This window comes from Helicoverpa zea, chromosome 12 (genome assembly GCF_022581195.2).
Source record: "Helicoverpa zea isolate HzStark_Cry1AcR chromosome 12, ilHelZeax1.1, whole genome shotgun sequence".
Classification (NCBI taxonomy): domain Eukaryota; kingdom Metazoa; phylum Arthropoda; class Insecta; order Lepidoptera; family Noctuidae; genus Helicoverpa; species Helicoverpa zea.
In genome coordinates, this window is record NC_061463.1 from 6973764 (window position 1) to 6998675 (window position 24912).

The window sequence follows — 24912 nt, forward strand, 5'->3', positions numbered from 1 at the left end:
TCCACTCGGACGGAAAAGTGCTTTGGTTTTCGATTTCACGTTTGTTTGGATCTACGCATAGAGTATAATGGTAAATAAGGTTTGTTTGTTTCATGTGATCAAACGTCCAATCAACGTTTCTTTTCATCGAAAACGGTACTTTGATTATTCACTTTGTAAACTAACGATGAGTTTGTGTTTGTGTACAAAGGACTGTGGCGATTTCAGTTTTAGCTAACTTTTATTTTAGTGGATGTTTATTTGTTTGAACACGAGCGGACAAGTCTGTGAATAAATCAATGTGCAAATGGAGCGCAGGGTAAGTAGTTGCAGATTGTGCAGAAGCTATGTCCGTATCTACTGCTGTCGAGGGAGAAATCTATTATTCCACGATGGTGCAAGGAATGTACCGAAGTGCTGCTTATTTAATTCGTATACACTAAACTTAGTAAAAATACCAAAAATGCCGTCGATACGTAGTTTATTGTTGTACTATAGTTACCTGCTGCCAGTTGTCGTCATCGTGGCGGCCTGCCTCTCTGGCTGACAGCCACAGTCTCAGGCGAATGCGGCCCTGCACTGACGAGCGCTGGGAGCGAGCCTCTAGCTTGTACCACGCCTCCACGCCAGTTGAAGGAATCTCGCGAAGTGGAATGTTCACACAGCCTGTATGTGGACAAAAAACAGCCGTCACACAGCGAATACAGAAATCGAAGTTATACCTACAAGCATCATCATAACGAAATCGAATAAAATGATGATAGACAATCTCTATTTCAGTGTTCAAAATATGTAAATAGATTATTAGAGGTAATGTACGTCATTTGTATTTCTCAGTTATATTTGCAAAAAGCGATACATTACATTACAGTCGTATGTAGTTAATAAAAAAATAAAACATCGAATAAAAAGAGTGCGAGCAAAAAAGTAATATTTTTCAATCTCATTTGTTTACGAAGTTGTGTTTCCATTTCAAAGTTGCGAATTTGAAACATTTTCATTTGGCAAAATATTTGTGTTTATATTCTAGAGAACGGACAGGTTCTCCGGTATATTTCGTTGTGAAAATTTTACAGATTTCTGCAACGTTTCATAAGCCGATTACGTTTACGAAATAAATTAAATTGATGCATCCATATTATACAGCTTTGTTTCGCTCTCTGATATTATTTTAACTGCCACTCTTTATGCCTTAATGTAAAAGCGACATTAATTTTGTAAAATCAATACCGTTCAATTATTTGAATGCTATTATATGTACGTTAACGCTAGGTCAAAATGTTTATGGAAAATGCAAAATGATCGATTCGATTCCGATTACCTGGACACGTTAGTTTATTTAAACAAGGTCGTTAAACTCCAAGGTACATAAGAAAGAAAAAACCCGTAAAAAGACAGCAATCTCTAAGAAATGAGTCATCACTCAAGTCTATCGTAAAAAATACAAATAGGTACTGAAGAATTTTAAAGTTCTATCTTATTATTGTTTAGAAAACTGGTAAAGAATATTAAAGATGCAAAATTCTTTTTTATCTTCGACCGTATCTTAAAACTGTGGCACAAAAGTAAATCCCATTATAATAAGTTCTTATAAAATGAATTGTGTCCTCATACCACGTTTTTATGTAGTAGTGAAATTTTCTGTCTGAAAAATACATTTTTCAGTCAGAATTATGTTCTATATTCCATTCGTCCAATCATCATAGTCATAAATCATCATATTCGACGAATTCACATTTCATTTCTAAGCCTTTTTGTTTTTTTTTTTTTTTTTTTTTTTTTTTTTAGCGACGTAAAATCATCAAATGACCCCTCCCGCTGTGGGTTAGCAGCGGTGAGGGAGTGTCAGACTTTTAGTGACTAAAATCGTCGTGTTCCGTCATAGGCCTTTTATGTACCAGGGCCGCGGTATCTCTTTCGAACAACCCGCAGCCCCGGCAGGCCTTGGCCCTGCTGGGCCCCGCTGTCATTTCTAAGCCTAAAAGAGATTTCAATGTGTCAACAATTGAAGACCGGGATTAAAAATGCCTATCTGTCACCATTTTATTTATCATAGCAGTGAAAGTCTATTGTTACGATTATGATGTGTTTAAATTGATTCAGTTCTTGAAAATTTTTGAATTTGGAATGTTTTTTAAATTAAATTATATAAATATTAAAACTATTTGGAGCTCTCATGTGAAAAGAGAGGGTGACACTATACGGTTCTACGTCTTTCTACTGAATGGTTTTGGGTTGGAGATACGGAAGGCTATACATATAATTGTGGTTTGGACAATATAGGTACAGTAAGGGATATTATCAACTAGAATAATAAAATAGGTTGGTACCTACAACCTAGGCACAATATGCATGTTCTCAGATAAAATCTAAAGTGGCCTTTTTGACTAAGCAAATAGGAACGAACATTGATTAACACCTCATAAACATGCTAACTTTAGGCAAAACTGTGATTAATTTTTGCACGCTAATTTGTTCATTGTTATACTTCGGCCGTTCAGAGAATGCGTTCCTGACACCTATCAGTTAGTCACGACTAGTGATGGGCACAACATAACACTGAGTTCGTTACCGTTCCTTCAAAATGAACCGCCGCATTATTTTAAGATTATTTTCGTTTTAAATTGGCGGAATCATTTGTTTTATATTTTAGTTATTTAAGTGGAAACCAAAAAAAGGTAATATTCATATAATAAAATTGTTTTATTTATTCTTTGTTACAAGTAGGTACATTGAATTGAAAGTGCGAACAGAATATTAATCAGACTCCGATTTGCTTGAGGAGGTGGTGTCTTCATCATCATCTTCGCCTACATGTATAATTATATTATTATCAATAACAGAATCAATCCTGATATCTCGGTCTAACAAAAGCCGGGTAATCAAATAAAAACAGATCGAAAACACTTGAAAAACGTGGTCTATGCGCACGAAACGACAACGGACGACTGTTTTAGCGTCACAAAATGGCGGCCCATAACGCCATTTGGGGTTACCATTTTTAATCTAAGTATAAAAATGCGGTTTGGTCATAGTTTTATTTTTATATTTCATAAAAGTAAAAAGAAAATCAAAAGGTATTATTTTATATTATAACTGTATAAGAACAGATTACGATACTTGCCTGTTATTTTTAGCACAGCACTACAAAATATAAACCGCTGACATAACCTTGTAATAGCGCAGTATAGATTTAGAAAAATATTGTTTACCAAGTTATTTGACACTCAGTTTGGCACAAAATTATAACATTCATTGATTATTGATATAATAATGTTGTTTTAATGCTCCTCAATTGTTAAAACGGTAAACAACCAGCAAAAATATTTTTATCGTAACTGCAACGCCATTGCAAAGTTACGTCGTCAGTTCAATCGCGACGTGTCAGGAACGCATTCTCTGAATGGCCGAACTATAGTCATAATTGCTCTCAAGAAATATTCAAAAATGTTTACACATGTTGTTTTTAATTAGAAGCCTATTAATATATTTAGTTAGCCCGTTTGATGAGAGCCATGGTGAGAAGCTATTTATCGATTCTCATCAACGCGCGTCCAAGACTTGACGTCAGAAGGGTGGCGATACCGCAAGAGCAATGCAATATTATCAGATTACCCTCTCAACCATAAACAGATTTATGTGAAATGCGTGCGTGAGTGGGAATAACCTTGTTCAAACATTGACATAATGGAACGTAGTGCTAGGTTTCATCTAGTACTATACCCACACCACTGCACCCCGTTCGATTTGACGTATGTCGCCCGAAATGCAAGCGCTTTTGCACCTCTCATTCCAAATATTCAGATTGTACCTACAGCCACTGTTTGTTTTATCGTGGTATTAATAGTACTGTCCAATGTTTTGCGTGTTTTCTATCCATAAAATGTGTAATTTGTCAACTTACTGTATTTTATGGTTCAATAAATACTGTAATTTGTATGATTAATGTAAAAGTCTGTGTTAAAAGCTGTAGCCCAAACCATCCCAACCAATAACCATATACAGGGTGTTTGGCGCATGGACCGACAAAAATTTTTGGGGGATTCGTGAGGCCATGTACTAGTTTTCACTCATAGACCCAATGTCCTATATGTCACTGTATTCGAGATACGATTTTTTTTGTTTGTTTTTAAAAATTACCGGAACTATCACCTTTAAAACGCTATAACTTTTCAGTCTGTTGTCGAATTTACACCAAATCACTTTCATTGCGTTCTCTGATGTATTATTATTCCAAATAAAACATAAATTCATAGCACTAGATGGAAAAAAAATACTTGTTGAGCTTCCAAACTCTTAAAAATGAAAAAACGTATGAAAAATGTCAAATTCAAAATTAATTATAAAAAAAAGTAAAAGCTTTTATGAACTTCGTTTAATAAAAAAAAATTGCCTACTTAATACCCTTTCCAACGATATGCCACATGGGTGTGAAATCATTAATAATGTCGTCAAAATCAGAGCAGGAACGAACACGCACTCTAACGTCTCTAACAACGAACCCGTTTGATAGAACAATGGTAAGCAGGTAATTGGCAGGTAAACTGCCTGTCTCTTTCTTACGCATGAAAAATATCTCTTGTCTTTGTCTATCATTGGGTTGGAGTTTGTTATGTGATCCTTGTTTAGTCGAGATTTGACTATCTCTGCTATCGGAAGTGTCCGTGTATTTCACGTTTTCCTATTTCGTTGTTTTTTGTTAAAGTTTGTTTTTGTTAAGTTTTGTTTGTTGAACTTTTCTGTTAAACTGTTGGTGTATTCACCGTGCTTGTTACAATGCCTAACTTCAGCAACGAAGAGTATGCTGACATGTTGTTGGCATATGGCAGCGCTAATTGTAACGCTCGTGAAGCGCGTAGAATTTACCAGCAGCGTTATCCTAACCGGCGTATACCACACCACGAGACGTTTGCTACAACCTATCGACGTCTGAGGGAGACTGGAAACATAAATTTCCAAGAGCCTCGCGTTAATGTGAGGCAACATAATGTTGTAATTGATGAAAGCATTTTGCAAGCTTTTGATGAGGATCCAACGACAAGTATTCGAGTTGTAGCTGAAAGACTTCACTTGTCGGTTTGGAAAGTTTGGTCAGTTCTTCGGGAAAATGGAAAGCATGCGTATCACTACACTTCTGTTCAAGGTACGTTAAGTACTTTATTTATTTTATCAGGCGAAATCGTAAAACTAAATTTTGAACCAGTTATCTTCGACCTTATTGTGCTGAAATTTTGCACCCAAAAAACTTGTATTTTAAAATGGTTTTAACCATACACTTATTTTAAACGTTTACAAATATCCTTGTAGCTTTACTGGTTCGTTTTTCAAATAAATACCTAGTAACTTTTATTTTTTCTAATTTTATCTTTTAAATTTATGTTAGTTTTTGCCATTCAAAAAGTGAATTTTTACCAGTCTTTAATGGATTGTTCTAGGTCTCATAGATGATGATCACAGGAGACGGCTCGATTTTTGCCGATTTATGATGCATACGGACGTAGATGATACAAATTTTTTAAAAAGAATTTTGTGGACTGATGAATCCAATTTTAATCACGAGGGAATTGTGAATCTCCACAACCTTCACCATTGGGCGCAAAAAAGACAAAATCCCCGCAAGAAAAGACAAAGTTCCTTTCAAACTAAGTTTAGTGTAAACGTTTGGGCGGGGGTTATTGGAAGACACCTGATCGGTCCACATTTCTTACCAGAGCGCCTGACCGGAGAAAATTATTTGAATTTTTTACTCGAAGATTTACCTGAATTGGTATTACCAGTATTAGATGGAGAACCAATTATTTTCCAAAATGATGGCTGTCCAGCACATTACCAGCGAGACGTGCGAGAACATTTGGACAACTGTTTTCCAAATTCATGGATCGGAAGAGGCGGCCCAATTCCTTGGCCTGCACGTTCACCAGACCTGACGCCCTTGGATTTTTATGTCTGGGGCCGTGCAAAAGAAATTGTGTATGCGACTGAAGTACCCACAAGAGAAATTTTAATCGAAAGAATAAATTGCGCCTTTGAAATTATGAAAGCAGAAATGCGACTGAGGACGACGACTGTAGAAATTAGAAAAAGATGCCGTGCATGCATTCGCAACAGAGGCAGTCATTTTGAACATAATTTATAACTTAAATTTAATTAAAACATTTTAAAACATTTTTGTGTTTTCATTACCCTGGCACTGGTTAATGTGTACCTTTAGGTTTGTGACGACATTATTAATGATTTCACACCCATGTGGCATATCGTTGGAAAGGGTATTAAGTAGGCATTTTTTTTTTATTAAATGAAGTTCATAAAAGCTTTTACTTTTTTTTATAATTAATTTTGAATTTGACATTTTTCATACGTTTTTTCATTTTTAAGACTTTGGAAGCTCAACAAGTATTTTTTTTCCATCTAGTGCTATGAATTTATGTTTTATTTGGAATAATAATACATCAGAGAACGCAATGAAAGTGATTTGGTGTAAATTCGACAACAGACTGAAAAGTTATAGCGTTTTAAAGGTGATAGTTCCGGTAATTTTTAAAAACAAACAAAAAAAATCGTATCTCGAATACAGTGACATATAGGACATTGGGTCTATGAGTGAAAACTAGTACATGGCCTCACGAATCCCCCAAAAAATTGTGTCGGTCCATGCGCCAAACACCCTGTATAGTTTTGATGAATGATTTTTATGATTTGAAAATAATAATTATGCACAATGCTGATTACAATATCCTAATTACTAAAATAGCTTTCATTTCATGGAAAATCCAATAATAATCAAAGAAGGTAAGTACCTACCCAAGTGTACTAAAGTTTTAATATTTATTTATCCTTGCGAAACCCAGTAGTTGTCTGGAATGATGGATAGATATAAAAATAATTAAGTGTAAAGCGTATTTAATTATGTTGGCCCAGCTGTCACATCACACATGTTCATTAGCTTTTCTATCAGTTATAATTAATCTATCAGGGATGATCCATCTCTGTTATTTCCAACGGTTTTATATAGGTTTGTATATTATTTTTATATTACAAGTAGTTATTGTATTGAAAAAAGTTTTGAGAGCATCTATATGAGTTTAAAAGTTTATGGGAACGGTTTACAATGTAGAGTATTGGAAAATTAAAGCCGGACGAAACCGTTTTTTTTTTCAATTTCGAGGACCCTCGAGTCCTTCAATTAATAAAAGACGTATTTTGTCCATTTATCGGTGTCAATATTTTGGTTTTGAACATAATTTCCAATAGAATTATTAAAGTATGTACATAAACAAATGGCAGTGAACCTTTCAATAAGAATAGACTTCATATCTACAACGTTTTAGTTCACTAGTTGACTAAAATTCCTGTCAGTGCATATATTTAACCAATTTGAGTTGCTTTTAAAACAAACCCAGATCAGGTACCTATACCTAATACTGCAGGGTACAGCTAAGTAAACTTAAGTAAGATGAGTTCGCGTAACAGACTCCTCCCTGCTTCTGAGAACTCTTTGCAAGTCGTTCCTTGTAAGTACACAACACAACAAAACAAATAAAGAACTTATTTGTTTGGCTTTTGTTTTTATGGCATCTTCTCCTCATTGGAAAAAGTCTGAGGTCTGAACATAGCATATAAAATGTTAGCTGCATTTTATCTGAAGGCTGACATACTTTCATACATTATGAGTCTATGCACGACATAAAATGTCTACTCAAAACTTGTTGCTGCAGACTAAAGCTGATATGTTGAAGCATGTTACGTGATGGTAAGGATTATGTGCGGATCCCGGAACCGAAGCAAGATATACACATAATTACGTTTGTTGAATCCGCGGTTAACCACGGCTGTATAGGTAGTAGGTAATATCAGTATTATTGAGTCAAAGGATACGTAACTGTGTTTTTAAAAACTAGCCTCTCAAGAACGATTGTGTGGTTTCCATCCTCGGTCAAGCAAGTACCCAATGTTACTTTTTTAAGTTGGATGTACTTTCTAGGTTCCTTGGACACCAGGGGAGATAGATCATGATGTTGATATCATGATATATAACAGTTAGAATTATCGTTAGCTTGAAGCTTCTGTATGTATGACTACCTAAAGGATCTACCCAACTCGCGTTCTGATTTTCTGAACAACTTCAAACCAGAACATGTGAAACATTTTTATGGTGTCAGATTTCAAAACACGAATGAAGAACGTATTTTTAAAACAAATAGCTCGCATATAACCAGGTTTACCCGTAGGGCTTGCAAATATTTTCATCTCGTGAAAATCGAAATCGTACTTGAATGTGTGCCACTTGTGACGTCATTTCATATAAGTAATGGGTAAATTCAAACTTATACAAAAGTCACGCTAACAAGACAGTGTAAACAATCTTACGTGGGTAGATATCGTTTGTTTAAAGAGAAGTAACATCATTATGTAAAACGCCTGCATCTAAATTAAAAAATCAAAACAGACAAAAAAACCTAGCGCATTAACAATTAGCAAAGGTTTTTACACTAACTTTTGGCTTTATAACTCTGCTTGTAGACAAGTAAGACTTCAGCAGAGCGATGCAAATGGCCGCCAAATCGATTTAAAATTAAATGTCAGTTAGTAACTAAGTTAATTCACGTGGATGAACTTTAGGCAAACTAATATTAACGAATAGTTCGCTCCTGGCATATAGTAAGTAGTCAAAGTAATCATAATTATTTTGCCACAGTTTTACTTGATTGCTCTTCGGCTTGAAAGTCTGGCAAATTTACTTCAACAAAGTTTTCTAACTTTGGAAAACTGAGTATGTGTTATGTACCTCATTATATTCATTCGTTTGAATTACTTAAGAATTAAAATTACGACCCTTTAATATAAATAATGTAAAACATTTACGTCAATCAAGCGACTCTTGCTATTCTAAAAATAACAACAGCGAGGTACACAAAATAAACAAGACAAAAATTACAGGTACTATTTATGTACCTACATACCTAAAAAGTCATCCTGGCTGCCTTGACGAGCGCTCTGACAGACTTGTTTGAAGAAGCGTCCAAGGCCACGAACTCCTCGGACCTCGTTGAGTCGCGACACTGCGTCCAGCACCGAACTCTCGTCATCGTGGTCCCAGATATCCAGGTGCAGGACATCCGAAGAGATGTCATCGATATCGCTGCAATACAAAAAACTATCAATACCGATTCACTATAGTTCGGCCCTTCAGAGAATGCGTTCCTGACACGTCGCGATTGAACTGACGACGTAACTTTGCAATGGCGTTGCAGTTACGATAAAAATATTTTTGCTGGTTGTTTACCGTTTTAACAATTGAGGAGCATTAAAACAACATTATTATATCAATAATCAATGAATGTTATTACGTCGTCAGTTCAATCGCGACGTGTCAGGAACGCATTCTCTGAATGGCCGAACTATAATTACTAATATTACATATTATATTATTACAGGATATAAGCAAAACTGAATAAGTATTTATTTAACAAATTCCAAATGTTATTTGTGATTTAAATGTAAAATAATGTTAAAAACTACGAACGTGTTTTCATTACGAAAGGAGAAACAAATGAAAATCGTTAAAGAACGGCCAATAAAAAAATACGCGAAAAATTATTTCCAGCCAGTCACAAAACGAGTTCGTATATCACCAAAACATTCAAAGAGATTCTAATGACTCTTGTAATTTGATATGTTCTTCTCAATGTACTTATTTTTCTTTTTCTCAAACAAGCATTGAAATGTTGTCATTGCTTAAAAAAAGAACATCGAGGTATCGAATTTACGGACAATGAAAACCAAATTCATTGCAGGCGCGTTTTTGAATTTGGAACATGAGACCGCTCCAGCAATGTTGTATGAAAATAAATGCTGGGCCTGAGATTAGTAAGTGCTCTTTGATTGGGTCTGGTTTGTCGTTATTGTCATAGGGGTACTGTTAGGCGCTTCCTAGACGGTCCATTAACTTGTGCTATATTACGATATTGCATAAAATGACGTTTTGGTTACCACCACCGGGATTTACCACGTTAGTTAGAGGTGTCGCAGTCGTTGCTTAGTCCAAATTGTGTTCGACTTAAATTAATAATGTCTTACTTGTCTTGGTTATAATCATAATGGGCCTTTGCTTCAGGATTTATTTTACTTTATCAAAACGCGGATGCAATGAGCACTTACAATTTGAACGTCTCATTCCACTTTGGCGAGAGCGTGTGAGGTCGGACGCTCGTAGCTCGTATGTACCGTGCTGGCAGTCTACCAAGGCTGTCACGCTGCTGGCGACCATCCCGACGCTTGAAGCTCAGCCTGAAGCCATGCTTGCGTCCTTCGTCCTCGGAGGCGCGAGGAGAAGCCGGCAGAGATGCTGGCTGGATACCCAACATGCAGTACGGGTCACTGAACCCTAAAGGAAAAAATCCTATCAAAAGCAATCTTTCGTGGCACAAAAGCTGGTATCCCTTCGTTAGTATATTTCAAACAGATCTGAAGGTATCCTTAACCTTAATCGGCTCAAATAACCGTGAGCCATCCCACAAAAGATATTTTGGTGAGTAAAGGTTATGGCACATTATAGCGGCACCGCAACAGCACGGCTCCACACCAGCATTTAAGTTGTCATTCAATTTAGAGCATTAAATCGTGTATATTATAATATATTTCGTAATGTCAATATGAAAAAGCCAACGGCGAGCAGTCAGCGTGCTTGCCGCTTCCACACAACTCGACTCGCCGCCCGCGTGCTGCAAGCGAGCGGTCCTCATGCGTACAGCGCGCCGACGGCGTGCTAATTGCGCGCCGACTCCGAGCCGGCAGCGAAACAACGTCATTACGTCGTGTTCGATCATAACATCAATCATAATCGTCTTAAAATAATATTGAGTTTGCGGTGACAGCAAGCTTACACCTCGCGGCCGGCGCGCGGCCGGCGCGCCGACGGCGAGCGGACGGCGCGCCGACGGCGAGCGGACAGCGCGTGGTTGGCGCGCTGGCAGCTAGCCGTAGTCTTAATTCGAGGCGACGCCGTGCTGCAGCCGTGCTGTTGCGGTGCTGCTATAATGTGCCACAAGCTTTATGTACGCAAAAAAAAACTCAGAAATACCTCAGGCCTGTAATTATGCCAACATAATTAATGTTCATAAAAATAAACATTATTATGTTATTATTCTTTATACGGTTAACCTAAAATAGACTTATTTTTCTCCTGAAATCAGGTGGGTGGATGGTTCTGTCCGTCCTGACCTCGATTAATCAACGCCAGATAAAAGATAGAGTAGCTTGTTCTTAGTTTACATAGATAGAAGTATAAACCAGTACTAAAACAGCAAGTGGGTATCATCTAATATCAAAGTGAAAATACAACTAACAGAAATATACTTTACGCTTTGTTTGTACCGCAACATTCGATATGTATATGGTTTGTGAAACTCACAGAAACGTAATTGAATACCTTTCAACTTTAGTAGCTGTCGAAACAAAGTTTTGCTTGAATGGAAATTTGATTTTAACTTTCAGTGGAAGCAGCATTTATTTTACAGCAAATGTGGTTGTTTTACGAAAACATTATTTCGCTATTAAAAATGGAGTTTTCTTAATGCAAAATTATGTTGTCATTTGTCGTTATTGCGACCAGTGTTCACTCGCTAAGACGGGATCGCGCGGTATCTCGGCGTCCATCGTTTTCGCGTAATTCAATATAACAAGCGTAGCTGTCAACACCACAGCTTCACACTATGCGCCGCAGACATTGCTTGTTATACATTTTTACACATTTTTTTTGACGTTGACGTTGACGTAGACATTTTAAGCAATTTCCGCATTTAACAGCCACAGCATAATTGATTACTTAGCGTAGGCATTTTTTCATAATAGATGCCTAAGTTCGTCGTGTCTTTTTAAAATTGTGTTTTGTTGTAACTTGGTAATTTTGAAGGAAGTTAATAATTTAGAACGTTAGAAATGAATGCTATTGTGGTAGAAGTACAAGTAACTGTAACGCCCGCATAAGCTTTACCTACACTTAAGTACAATAAGTACCTACATATATAACTAACTGAATGTATAAGCTTAGACTAACTAAAAGGATGTGCTGGAAACTAGAAATGTTTGTCGTGTTCAGTGCGCACAATGTAGATACAGTAAAGTGGACTTACTCCACGTCTAATAGACTTCGTTATTTTTTTTACAGAAAGGCTAAAGTTGGTGTGTGGGTGTACGCATGTATGTTTGTTACTTCCTCACACGCAAACGGCTGAACAGATTTTGATAAAGGTTAACTTTTTATCCAAATGCAGAAAGTAGCAGGTGGCAAAAGCTAGAATCAAATTTGGTTAAAAACAAAGGTAATTTTATCTTTTTCATACTGACAAAAGTTGAAGTCAACATATTTCGAAACAAGAAATAGGGCATGTCTTCTGAAGCGATTCATCACACAGATACCTATCGATGTTAGACGTCTATATACAAGTAAATATACTTACAAAAAGAAAATAAAGTGTAAAAACAACAATGTCATGATACATTAGAGACATCGTATTAGGATGAATGTTCCAAATGTCACCTCAGGTAAGTCAAGCGACGAAAAGCCCAGAAATGTATTCACGGCGACACTCATAATTTATGAATATGATTTAAGGGCACATAAAGGGAGGACGTGTGAGCAACAAGCTAAGTCTATTAAGGGCAGGTTTACTTACCACGTGCCAGCACGATGGGAAAGTTTTTGAATACCGAGCTATTAATTATTATTTGATCAAATTAGATCATAACCGAAATGTAGCTAAGGTTGTTTGGAACAACACAACAACTTCTATTTCTACTTAATGATAACGCTAAAGTTTGTAAGAATCTATATCGATGTAAGTATGTTATTTAAGTATGAAATAAGTAATTTGATGTCTCAAGCCGTCTTGTTTACTTCATCCAATTTCGGCGAATGCTCTCGAAAAGTCCGAGACTACCCGAGCTTAAAAAACAACCATCCGAATTTTGAACCTCGTCCTTTTTGGGAAGTCAATTAAGATATGTCCTCAGTCTATTAACACGACTAGGAATATGCACGGGGCGTTGAGAAAAATCTATACCATAAACATTGACATTGACATTTGAATACTTACCATTAGCATCTTTAGCCTCCAGTCCATCAGCTTCGAGCACTGAGCAGCCGAGCACGACGGTGGGCGGTCGCTCGCTGCCGGCGGAGCGCATGGCGCGCGCGTGCACCTCGGGAGACACCCTGAATGCTCGGCGGGCGTGTTCCACCACCTCTTCCTTGTAAGCTGCGAATTGACCATCAGGGGCCGGCGCACCTACTGCGTTTTCAATGCAGTACAGCACCTAGGATTGACAGACTTGTTTATAAAATAACTGTTAGTAAGTATTCGACAATTTGTAATAAAATAAACGGTCTGCCATTTCACCTTTTCTACTAATGAGCATGGCTATTAATAGGCAAATACTCCTTAATCCTAGATGTTTACACAATTTGGGAAAAAATAGGTACTTGTGTATTAACCCCCAAGCTTTGTGGATCTTCGAATTCTCAAAATAAAATAAATATTTTGTCGTGTATGTTGTCGTCCCAACGGTAAGCAAATACCTACGCGAAAACTATTTTAGATGTTATCCATATCAGCTGGCACTTTATTGTGTTAGGTAAAGAAAATGTATGAAAGCAGAAAACGGATATTCGAGAAAAACGTGCTCACGTTCCACTATATTAAGTATCACCTTTTCAAGACTGACTCCGTAAAGAAAAGCTGACGTGACGGAATGTGTGCTCCGCGGGAAGACTGCTTTACATGCTCCAACATAGATACGCAAGAGACAAAGTATTCAATTATGGTACATTCTATCTTCTTTCGTTCTCACATTACGGGTAAGTGAAAATTTAGAACCCTAGTCGAACATTGCGCCATTCCGCAGCAAGAAAATAAAATTGTGGCTCAGAACACCAAACAGTATATGTGTAAATTATGTACTTAGAATCTATTAACCATATTTTAAAAAACATCTGTGAAAAGTAGGTTTCATCGTCTGGCATGTTACATGATTACTTTATGTTTTATGAAATAAATACCCAGTTTAAATTAAAAATAAACGTTGTAGATAACATTTGTTATCTGTCTAGATAGTTTTAAAAGTTAATACAAATTAAATAATGTAAGCAATTAAATAATGTTAGCAGTACCTAACTGAATGAAAAGCATATGAACAGAAAAACTTTTGAAAAAACAATTAAACGTAACGTAATCCTCCTCAGCTATTTTGTTACAGCTTCAAAGTTCGATAACTAAACCTTACTTTACATTTTTTGTGTAAAATTAATAAAGCTATACGATATTGCTTTTTAAACCCGCATCAAGTTAGCCCTTCTTTATTAATTAATCGGTAATCAAATTCATGGTGCCCTTTCATCCTTAGTTGAGACGACCGGAGGAAAGGGTCGGTTGATTCATAGAACCTTTTTAGTGGCATCGTTATCGTCAATCTTTTGGACAAGCTCGCCTTACTGGCCATGAAAGACACATTCCAAATTCCTCACAGCGTTAATAACATTTGCCAACAATATTGCGGACCAACATGGGTTTCTTAGCAGACGATAACTTTAAATATAACGTGGCATTATCATGTAACATAACATTTCATGTAGAACGAACAAACATGTGTTTTTACAAAAGAAATGTTAAGTTCTACCACCGCCCCAAAGCTCATAAATTAAACATCAAATTGCGATCGCATACTGGTATATATGCAAATTAGTTGCCTAATACGCCAATTATCCCATTCACGCATATTAACCATGACATATGGATTACAAACCGGGCTGCCGCTTTATTAATTAGTTTATGGAATAGCTTTTTACTTCGATTAAATCTGTTCATCAAATATTCATGATTCAATTTTAATTTCATTCTCTGTATTTTACAAACCTCCTGAAATAATACCTATTTTTGCTTTATACCTTTACCTAACATTTCAGGTATGGATCAATGAATCACTGTTATTTGGCTTAAAGCAAAACTTAATAACGTCGGTTATCCCTATCGTATTCCCAAAATAATTATTTCTTTAACACACAAATTGAACTTTGGCGTATAAATTCACATTAACAAAGCGCCGTCAGTGTCAGCCCCTAATACCTGAGACAAAGGTAAGCTCCTGATTTTACCCCTGAGGCGTTGTAATATTTTTGCAGAATGTAGTACATAAGCGATACATCGACCCCTGGGATCTCGCACTTACTCAGGTCACCTTTGCTTTCAGCTCAGATTTATAATAAAACTTATGATTCGAACTTATGAAAGACTTTTGAAGAATACGTTGAGGATTGAACGGTGCACCTATTAGTTTAATGACCTATAATTTGAATCGAAGCTGTGGACTCTTTTGTTCTCATATCGGCTTTTTCATAAAGCTGCATCGATTATGTACTTTTATATGCATAAATAGGTAGCTGTCATATACGCTAGTAATGCGATTTTTTTTAATTTAAAATAAAAGTGAAAGTCACAAATTTCGCTCAAACGTTTTACGTTCAAACCTTCTACTATATCTTTTGTATTGTTTTACAGCTCTTACTTCTGTATACAGATGTTCGTGTTCCTTGTGCGACAGCTGTGCAGACACGCTGGGGAGGCCGAGGTCGTGCGGAGCTGGCGGGGCCCTCTCGGAGCGCGCTTCCACCAACCTCAACGCTGCCAGCCGCCTGTTCTCATGACGCCATGACAGCGCAGTAAAGTTCTCAAAGTATGAGCCGTCTGTGTCTTGGACCCTGGATACAGATAAATAAATTAGTTGTGACTACAACGGCTTTTCTACAGAAATTGAAAGTCATAGTTAGAAGTACTCAAGGAACATAAGTCAGTTACTAAGGAATCAGTTTGCGCTTTTCTTTAAAAAAAAAATTAACGTCACGTCGAAGGCCAGATATACTTAAATACGTATAATGTAACGATGATACAATTATTCTATAAATGGTTGAAATAATTATAATTATTTCAACATTTTTATTTTATAGTGTTATGTTATATGTTAAATAATTATTTTATATTGACATAACACTATTTTATTTAACAATGTTCTAATTTTTATCTTCTGAATCTTCAATAGATACAGAAGATAAAAAAAAATCTAAGTATTATATTAAGTCAGCTTCATTAGTAACTAAAGGGACTTAGGTAGCTGTAATTTCATTCAGACGAAATTCTTAAACATTACATTGAAATAATTTGAAATTGTAGACCTTTATTTTGTTCTAAACCACTGTTTCTAAAGTCTAATTATTACTTATTTAGGTTGTTAAAAGCTTAGCCAATCTTAAGTGATCTAAAAATATTCATTAGTATTCGTTAAATCCTTTAAAGAAAAATGATTTTTAAGTAATGTTGAAGAAGTCGTAGACTGTCTCAAGATCACACGAACTTTGCAAATGTAAATAGCTTTCCTTAGCATTATGCTACATTTACAAATATTATTTACTTGTGCAGGTTTCTTACTTACTTGCGTAGGTGCGTCGAAGTCGATTTAATAAATAAATATGTACTTAACTAATGACCTCTGTATTTTCTGTATTTAGCCCTGAATTTATCGATAGGCACCAACATTCGTGATTCGTCCATAATCCCTAAATCGGTCCAATGGAGCATTTATCACGTATACCATTTCGTATTATTTATTTACTTCAATAAATATTACGGTTTACTGCTATGCATAAACTGCACTATGATTTATTTAAGAAACAGATGCTGCAATCAAATAGTTTGAATCTTCGGCAATGTTGAACAATTGACTTAGATATTAGTAAACGTGGTGAACATGACCAAAACGGCATCAAATAATATTAATTTAATCGAGATTACTGAAACTATAGCTGTCCGTATTATTACGTACCTACATAATACGAGACGAGGTTTAACGATAGCCTTGACTATTGTTTGTGACACAACAATAGGCGTTAACCACGAAGGAGAAAAGACTAGCGGAGATGCCCTAACGAAGGTAGGTCACGCGCCTTCAGGTAGGTCAAATACGTCACGACTACGTCACGGCAGGCGTGGCTGAACACCGCCCATATACCGTCCTTCTCATCTAACTGACATCTTGTCATAATTGTATTTTTACCACAATTTCAACAGATTTTATTTGTTACTCGATTAAAACGATGAAATGCGCTATCATTAATTGTAGAATTTGCTCAGGATCCAAACTCAAACATACCATAGGATAACATTTCACGTGTAATTAATATTTTAACTTTAAAACATAATTTTTTGCTAGAGACATCTGTCGTCGAATAGCTGCATTTCTAGAACCTCTAAGTGAATTTGTATTTTTTTCGTATGAATCTTGAATCAATGTATATTATTGGTACCAATTTTTGCCTTAAAAAGCAGCTACATTTTTCCTTGCATCCTACAAGTTTTTTTATAGATTATTTACAAACCAAAACATATGATATATTATCATGAAAATTTAAAATTATAAAAACACCATCTTTCGGTAAGTAGTCGACTTACGTATATTTGAAGTAAAATTATGTTCATCAAGACAGAGAGACCCGTTACAAAATTAAGTGCTACCAGACATCGAAAATTCAATCACCCATTCTTAAAAAAGGTCTTAATTAAAAAGGTGCAATTATCTTTAAATTAATCATAACTCTATGTATTTCTTTTAGTAACCAGTCTGCGTCGTTGTGATCAGTTACATATAATAAGATCTAAGACTAAGTACATTTTATAAAAACAGTATTTTTGCAATGGCTCCAAAAGTTTATAACAAATATAAGATGTGACGAAAAGGACAATGGGCGATTCCGGTCCAAATGTCCACCACGAACGAGACCTATATGGCTAGATAGTTAAATATAGAACATTTTTTGTAATGAAAGTAAAAAAATAATATAATGCCAAAAAAAAGTTATAGCAAAATCAAATAAAACATTTTATAGATTCTGTCTGCTATTTAGTGGATGCGCCGTTATGATACAGTTGTGAAAACTCTAATTTGATAAACACTGTCCCTATAATTTTAATTCCCATTTTTCTTGGTGAATTTCGTAATATGGCAACATCGGAAATAACAACAGTCATCGTAGCACGGTTCTAGAACAAATAGAACAAATGATCGTGCTTGTGATGCCATAGTGGCTAGTAGATGAACTACACAATGACATAAGTTGATACTGAAATTACACCATGGGGGTATTTTAGACCCGTGGTGAATAAAAATGATTTTTCATCGAGTCTCCGTTTAATGATTCCTAGTAGAATTATACCATTTCATTTCTATTCTATTATTTCATTTCTGGGGGAGTAAATCAATTGTTGTGGGGCAAGTTCTGTGCACAAAATAATACTTATATAACAATTATTTTTTTAACTTTTTTATCTCTCTCTTTTTCTTCGTTCATTTCAAATGAATGCTTCTTCAAACTTTCTAATTCAATTCCTATTTTTAAAGAATTATTAATTTTGAGTATTTACTTTACTTTTGAGTACGTCACTAGTGGTCGATGTTAGTTTAGGGTTAGATTTTAATTATCCTATTCCACGCTAGATGGATTTACAAAAAATGGGTGGTTTCCCATAAAAGGCGTATAAGGGTGTAGCGCGGGTGGAGCCAGTAACGTTCCTCGTCCCCCGCTCACCCGAATTTTGGCGCGCTGCTTTGTTAGGAGATTTTACGTTAGGGCACCTCCGCTAGTCTTTTCTCACGAAGGAGAAAAGACTAGCGGAGATGCCCTAACGAAGGTAGGTCACGCGCCTTCAGGTAGGTCAAATACGTCACGACTACGTCACGGCAGGCGTGGCTGAACACCGCCCATATACCGTCCTTCTCATCTAACTGACATCTTGTCATAATTGTATTTTTACCACAATTTCAACAGATTTTATTTGTTACTCGATTAAAACGATGAAATGCGCTATCATTAATTGTAGAATTTGCTCAGGATCCAAACTCAAACATACCATAGGATAACATTTCACGTGTAATTAATATTTTAACTTTAAAACATAATTTTTTGCTAGAGACATCTGTCGTCGAATAGCTGCATTTCTAGAACCTCTAAGTGAATTTGTATTATTTTCGTATGAATCTTGAATCAATGTATATTATTGGTACCAATTTTTGCCTTAAAAAGCAGCTACATTTTTCCTTGCATCCTACAAGTTTTTTTATAGATTATTTACAAACCAAAACATATGATATATTATCATGAAAATTTAAAATTATAAAAACACCATCTTTCGGTAAGTAGTCGACTTACGTATATTTGAAGTAAAATTATGTTCATCAAGACAGAGAGACCCGTTACAAAATTAAGTGCTACCAGACATCGAAAATTCAATCACCCATTCTTAAAAAAGGTCTTAATTAAAAAGGTGCAATTATCTTTAAATTAATCATAACTCTATGTATTTCTTTTAGTAACCAGTCTGCGTCGTTGTGATCAGTTACATATAATAAGATCTAAGACTAAGTACATTTTATAAAAACAGTATTTTTGCAATGGCTCCAAAAGTTTATAACAAATATAAGATGTGACGAAAAGGACAATGGGCGATTCCGGTCCAAATGTCCACCACGAACGAGACCTATATGGCTAGATAGTTAAATATAGAACATTTTTTGTAATGAAAGTAAAAAAATAATATAATGCCAAAAAAAAGTTATAGCAAAATCAAATAAAACATTTTATAGATTCTGTCTGCTATTTAGTGGATGCGCCGTTATGATACAGTTGTGAAAACTCTAATTTGATAAACACTGTCCCTATAATTTTAATTCCCATTTTTCTTGGTGAATTTCGTAATATGGCAACATCGGAAATAACAACAGTCATCGTAGCACGGTTCTAGAACAAATAGAACAAATGATCGTGCTTGTGATGCCATAGTGGCTAGTAGATGAACTACACAATGACATAAGTTGATACTGAAATTACACCATGGGGGTATTTTAGACCCGTGGTGAATAAAAATGATTTTTCATCGAGTCTCCGTTTAATGATTCCTAGTAGAATTATACCATTTCATTTCTATTCTATTATTTCATTTCTGGGGGAGTAAATCAATTGTTGTGGGGCAAGTTCTGTGCACAAAATAATACTTATATAACAATTATTTTTTTAACTTTTTTATCTCTCTCTTTTTCTTCGTTCATTTCAAATGAATGCTTCTTCAAACTTTCTAATTCAATTCCTATTTTTAAAGAATTATTAATTTTGAGTATTTACTTTACTTTTGAGTACGTCACTAGTGGTCGATGTTAGTTTAGGGTTAGATTTTAATTATCCTATTCCACGCTAGATGGATTTACAAAAAATGGGTGGTTTCCCATAAAAGGCGTATAAGGGTGTAGCGCGGGTGGAGCCAGTAACGTTCCTCGTCCCCCGCTCACCCGAATTTTGGCGCGCTGCTTTGTTAGGAGATTTTACGTTAGGGCACCTCCGCTAGTCTTTTCTCCTCCGTGGCGTTAACTAAGATCGTTGTTAACCGAACATTTAGAATAATAGGAAATTACACAATAGCGGCTTTCTTCGTAATTAGCATTGGGTTTTGTCTTAAATATTATAAATGAGACGCCTCTGGCTAAGCAACAGCCGTAGACGTAAGTACCTATATCTACCGATCAAGGTTTAGCTGACCTATTAGGTATCAGAAAAACATAGACTTCAACAGTTGGTTTAAAGACAAAAGGAAATTTAATAAAAAAAACATTTATATGAAACAAACCATAAAGAGTATGAAGTCGTTTATAAAAAAAAAAACATAATATCTAAGTATTTCTTTTATAACAGTGTCCATTGTGTGTCTTACCCGTTCTTCTCCATGAGACTAACTTCTTAGAACACTACAGTTAGCTACTTTGAAGGTTCATAAAGACCTGTAGTAGGTTTGTTTAAAAAATAAACTTTGACTCCGAAAGTGCATTGAAGCAGTAGACTTGCAGTAGCTTTCCATAAAACGCTGGTACTCAGCTATATCCGAGAAGATTGGCAGCCGCCCTAATAAAATCATACTTGAGAAAATGTTAGGCAGATAATCTATAAACAATAAGTGTATTGTAGTTTGTACCAGGTTTTAACAAGTGTTTGACCTTCAGTCGACAAAGGTGTTGTGAATTACGGTCGAAGTGGAAACAACAAGTTGCTACTGATTGATGTTGGCAATCAATACAAGGGCGCGAGACTTTGCTGACACTCGCACTGAACCCTATTAGGACGCCAGCCCTACGCTGAAAACTTGTGTTATTTATTTGCCTTTGTTTAATATACAAATAAGGTGTGGAAATAATCTGCCCCCAAGTACACCGCTGAAGTGTAAAGGTATAGCAAATGGCATATAAATGTAAGTCGATTTCCTGCAATGACATTAATACGACGATTTTATATCCATCCCTGTCAAAGGCCTATGAAATTCTATTATAAACGGACATAAATAACCTAGATTTCCGAATATAATAAAATACAACAAGCATTAAATATCACAAGGGTCCAATTTATACTATTAAATCAAAATTGATTCGGAACCCTTTCGTATTACAGTGAGCTTGTAACGCCGAGGTTTTTATTTAATAGTTAGAGGCGCGCCGGGGTTCAGGGGAGGGTAGGCACAATAGACATAAAGGTAACATAAAGCCAGTCCCACGCGTATCGGAAACGCGTGACATGTGCGTGACGGTCAGTTTGCTGTTTCTTTTACACATTACCCGCGATACAAGAGCTTGGGACTACGGCCCGACATACCCGAACTTTATACAAGGCCGAACAAAACTATGGATGTAGCGTTCCTTTTTTATACGTGTAACATAACTTTATCGACGAACGATGTAAACATTCGTCGAGAAACAAAGGTTTTTCTACAGAGAACTAAATTTATTTTCTCAGCAACTGTTTATTACTAACTTTTTGCAAGACTTATTGTATTTTTCTTAATGTATATTTATGACTCGGATCAATCCGTTCGCAATTTTAATATAAATGAAACAATATATTCTCTATTTTATTTAGAAAACCATTTCATTGAAATGAAACAATTTATTTTTATTTGAATTGAAATAAAATGAGTTTCTAATTCTCTAGCTAGTCTATAATAATTTTATCTCTGCGATGCCTCGATGACAAGTTAATGGAAAAAAGTACATATTTTAAATAAAAATACTTTTAAAAAGGGTTTGTACCTTTGTGTTGAAAAAAACGTACATTCTACTTTAAGATATACATAAAAAATACAATCTCCTGTAAGATTATGATAAGCTTTTGGGTTGATTCTGAGGCTACATTAATGCATACAAACGTAGCTTCTACAAATCTAAATAATTGCCTGCTAGCATTTCTAATTAAATAACCATTTTTTTTTTATATTATATACACAATATCTAATTAAATATTAAATAAAGCCTCGTCAAAGTGTCAAAAAATTATATCAAAGGCACAAATGCAATCAAAAATTATACCAATAACTTACTAAGAAAGTTTCATTATCTTATTTAAGTAAGTACTTCATTACAGCTACGAACATTTTATTTTAAACTTCTTAATTAACAATAAGAGAGCTGGATCTTACGAGGGCTAATTCTCGATCCACTTAAGTAATCAAATCAAGTATTCCAAAGAAAAAGTGCTGAAAAATCCTAATAAAGTCTTCAGTATAGAAGGAACGATTTTTGTGTAATTTGACTGGCACGGCGTACCATAGACAAGGTTTTTTAAGGTTGCGTGACCACGATTACAACAAATGGGCCTCCATTCATTGTGCCGGGGGCAGGACGTTAACGAGCTGATAATGAAATTGATAGACAAGGACTCACGGTGTACAGCCTTACTGGGGCTCAGGAGCGCTATTTTAGTTAAACAATTTTAAGCTAAGCAGTTTTAGCCAAGAATTTTCATCATCTTGAGTTGTCATTGTTAAAAAGTGACATAGCAAATTGTTGAAAATATAATATTCAATTTTTAGAATATAGTTACTTAATGACATGATAATTTAATGTTTCTGTTGGCTTGATTGAAGGTATAAACACGTAACTGCTAAAATAAACTAAAAATCCATTCAGTTATATCCGTTCATAAGCTCTCCCGGGAAATTCAACTGTAAAGAGCTTTGTCCAGTCACTGGTAGGCTTCAATACCTATTTACCTATGCATGGCATTAAAATTCCTAGAACTCGAATGCGGTTAATGGAAATTTAAATGACAAAGCTCTGAGAATATAAATTATTTTGGTATTTACCGGTATGAATTCCATTTGCAATTGAATACCGCCCTATCTGGATTAACGTTCAGACTAATCTTTCGGTTAACCCCAGAAAGGCAGCTCATAATCATAATACGTATGTAGGTAACTCTACACCGTCTCGCCGAGTCAACCTTCAGCAGAAAGTTCATTAGAACAAGCATTATTATTTGGTAACTGTACGTGAACTATGAACATATGACTTTGAGAAAGGTTTGCTGGCCATTGACTTGTCAACAAGACCTTTATGTTATTGTGAATACATTTGGATGTGATGGCACGTATTTAATCTGTGGTACGTTCACAAAGTTGGCATGACGTGACGTTATCTCGGCGTATGTGGGGCAAGCCCCCGTGAGGGACGGCCACCAATCCTCACGGGTCTCCGGTCAGCCATAAGACCTTCGTAGCAGTTTTCCTCACGAGTATTGTAATATATTACACGTTTATGATTTATAGCAATGTTAATGTTTTATTCATAACAGATTCTAAGTTTCGCAGTTGAGCACATTGTCTGAAGTCAGCAGATCCAAATTCAGCCAGCTGATGCTTTCAATTTGGGTCAGTTATGTATGTAGTATCTAACTATTCTGTAATCTTTGGTTATAATTAAAGACAATCCTCTCGAAATAACTATAATAGACTGGATGAAATATGATGTAGATACGAATATATACCTAATTTATACTTATTTACAGAAATAGAACGTACATTGTTTATAATTCTATAGGTACTAATAGGTTCTAACTAAACCCACGTTACACCGTTTATTTATAAATAAAGCTACCTGTATATCGATTCACTCTGTTCTCTCTCCTTTTTATATCTGTCAGCTTCATTCACCACGCACAGCGAAGTGTAAACCAACCGCGGAATTTCTCTGTTCCTTTTCATATGTCTATTTAACGAGAAAAACGTATGCATTGATATCCGTACCAGGAATATCACATTTCTGTTTGCGAATTCAATATAATAATTCTACCATCCAGGAATATACAAACAATGCCAGTTGCATGAAATACAAGAAAATTAAATTTTCAACTCTCGCTCCATGAATTTCTGGTTTTCATTAATTGTATTTGTAGCTAAGTGGAATACCTTGTTAATGTCGTAAATGTCTTGTGAGCCGTCGAAGCCAATCACGAAACAGAAACCGTCGATCCCTTTGTGTTTTGGAAATTATTTTACCTACCTATATGTACCTTGTAATATAATGGCGTGTAGGCTGAATTTCGGGCCACGACAGCTGTTCTCAAGCCTAGGGACATCCGCCAGGTCAAGCCAAAATGCTAACTTCATAAAAATGTTGAAAAATAATCGAGATAGGCTTTTGGACAACTCCCGTTAATGTCAAGTCACTTTTCTGAAGCTCATAATATGTTCTATTCAATAAAGCTTACAGGGATACGTACATAAATCATGTCGCAAATCAATAAACATATTCAGTGATTAATAATGTTATTGTAAGTAGGTCAGCGGGCGACCTGTTGCACGTCCTTGCACGTGTCCCCTCCCCATCCCACGTCACCTACGCAAGTACGCACTACCCCTCATCCCGCGCCTTTTACTTCGCAATCATCGCACCACTGTTGCCAGCTTTTATCTAATTGAAAACCTCTCGTGTCAACTTATGTCAGACACTACCGAGCTAATGCGAGGGGACGACTTCGCACAAAAACTTTGTAACTCGAAATAAGGCTGGCTTTATAACGCC

The 24912-nt window shown here is 35.7% G+C and overlaps 1 protein-coding gene across 1 annotated transcript in view; it reads right to left on the reverse strand.

Moving 5' to 3' along the window:
• The window catches only part of LOC124635349 (BAI1-associated protein 3), a 48127-nt gene that overhangs the window by 21126 nt on the left and 2089 nt on the right, over nt 1-24912 (reverse strand). Inside the window, exons 3-7 of the mRNA XM_047171228.1 lie at nt 15538-15730; nt 13074-13293; nt 10138-10363; nt 8940-9118; nt 482-645 (exon numbers count right to left, since the gene is read on the reverse strand). Coding sequence (XP_047027184.1) covers nt 482-645; nt 8940-9118; nt 10138-10363; nt 13074-13293; nt 15538-15730 — 982 coding nt within the window. The remainder of the gene's footprint in view (nt 1-481; nt 646-8939; nt 9119-10137; nt 10364-13073; nt 13294-15537; nt 15731-24912) is intronic.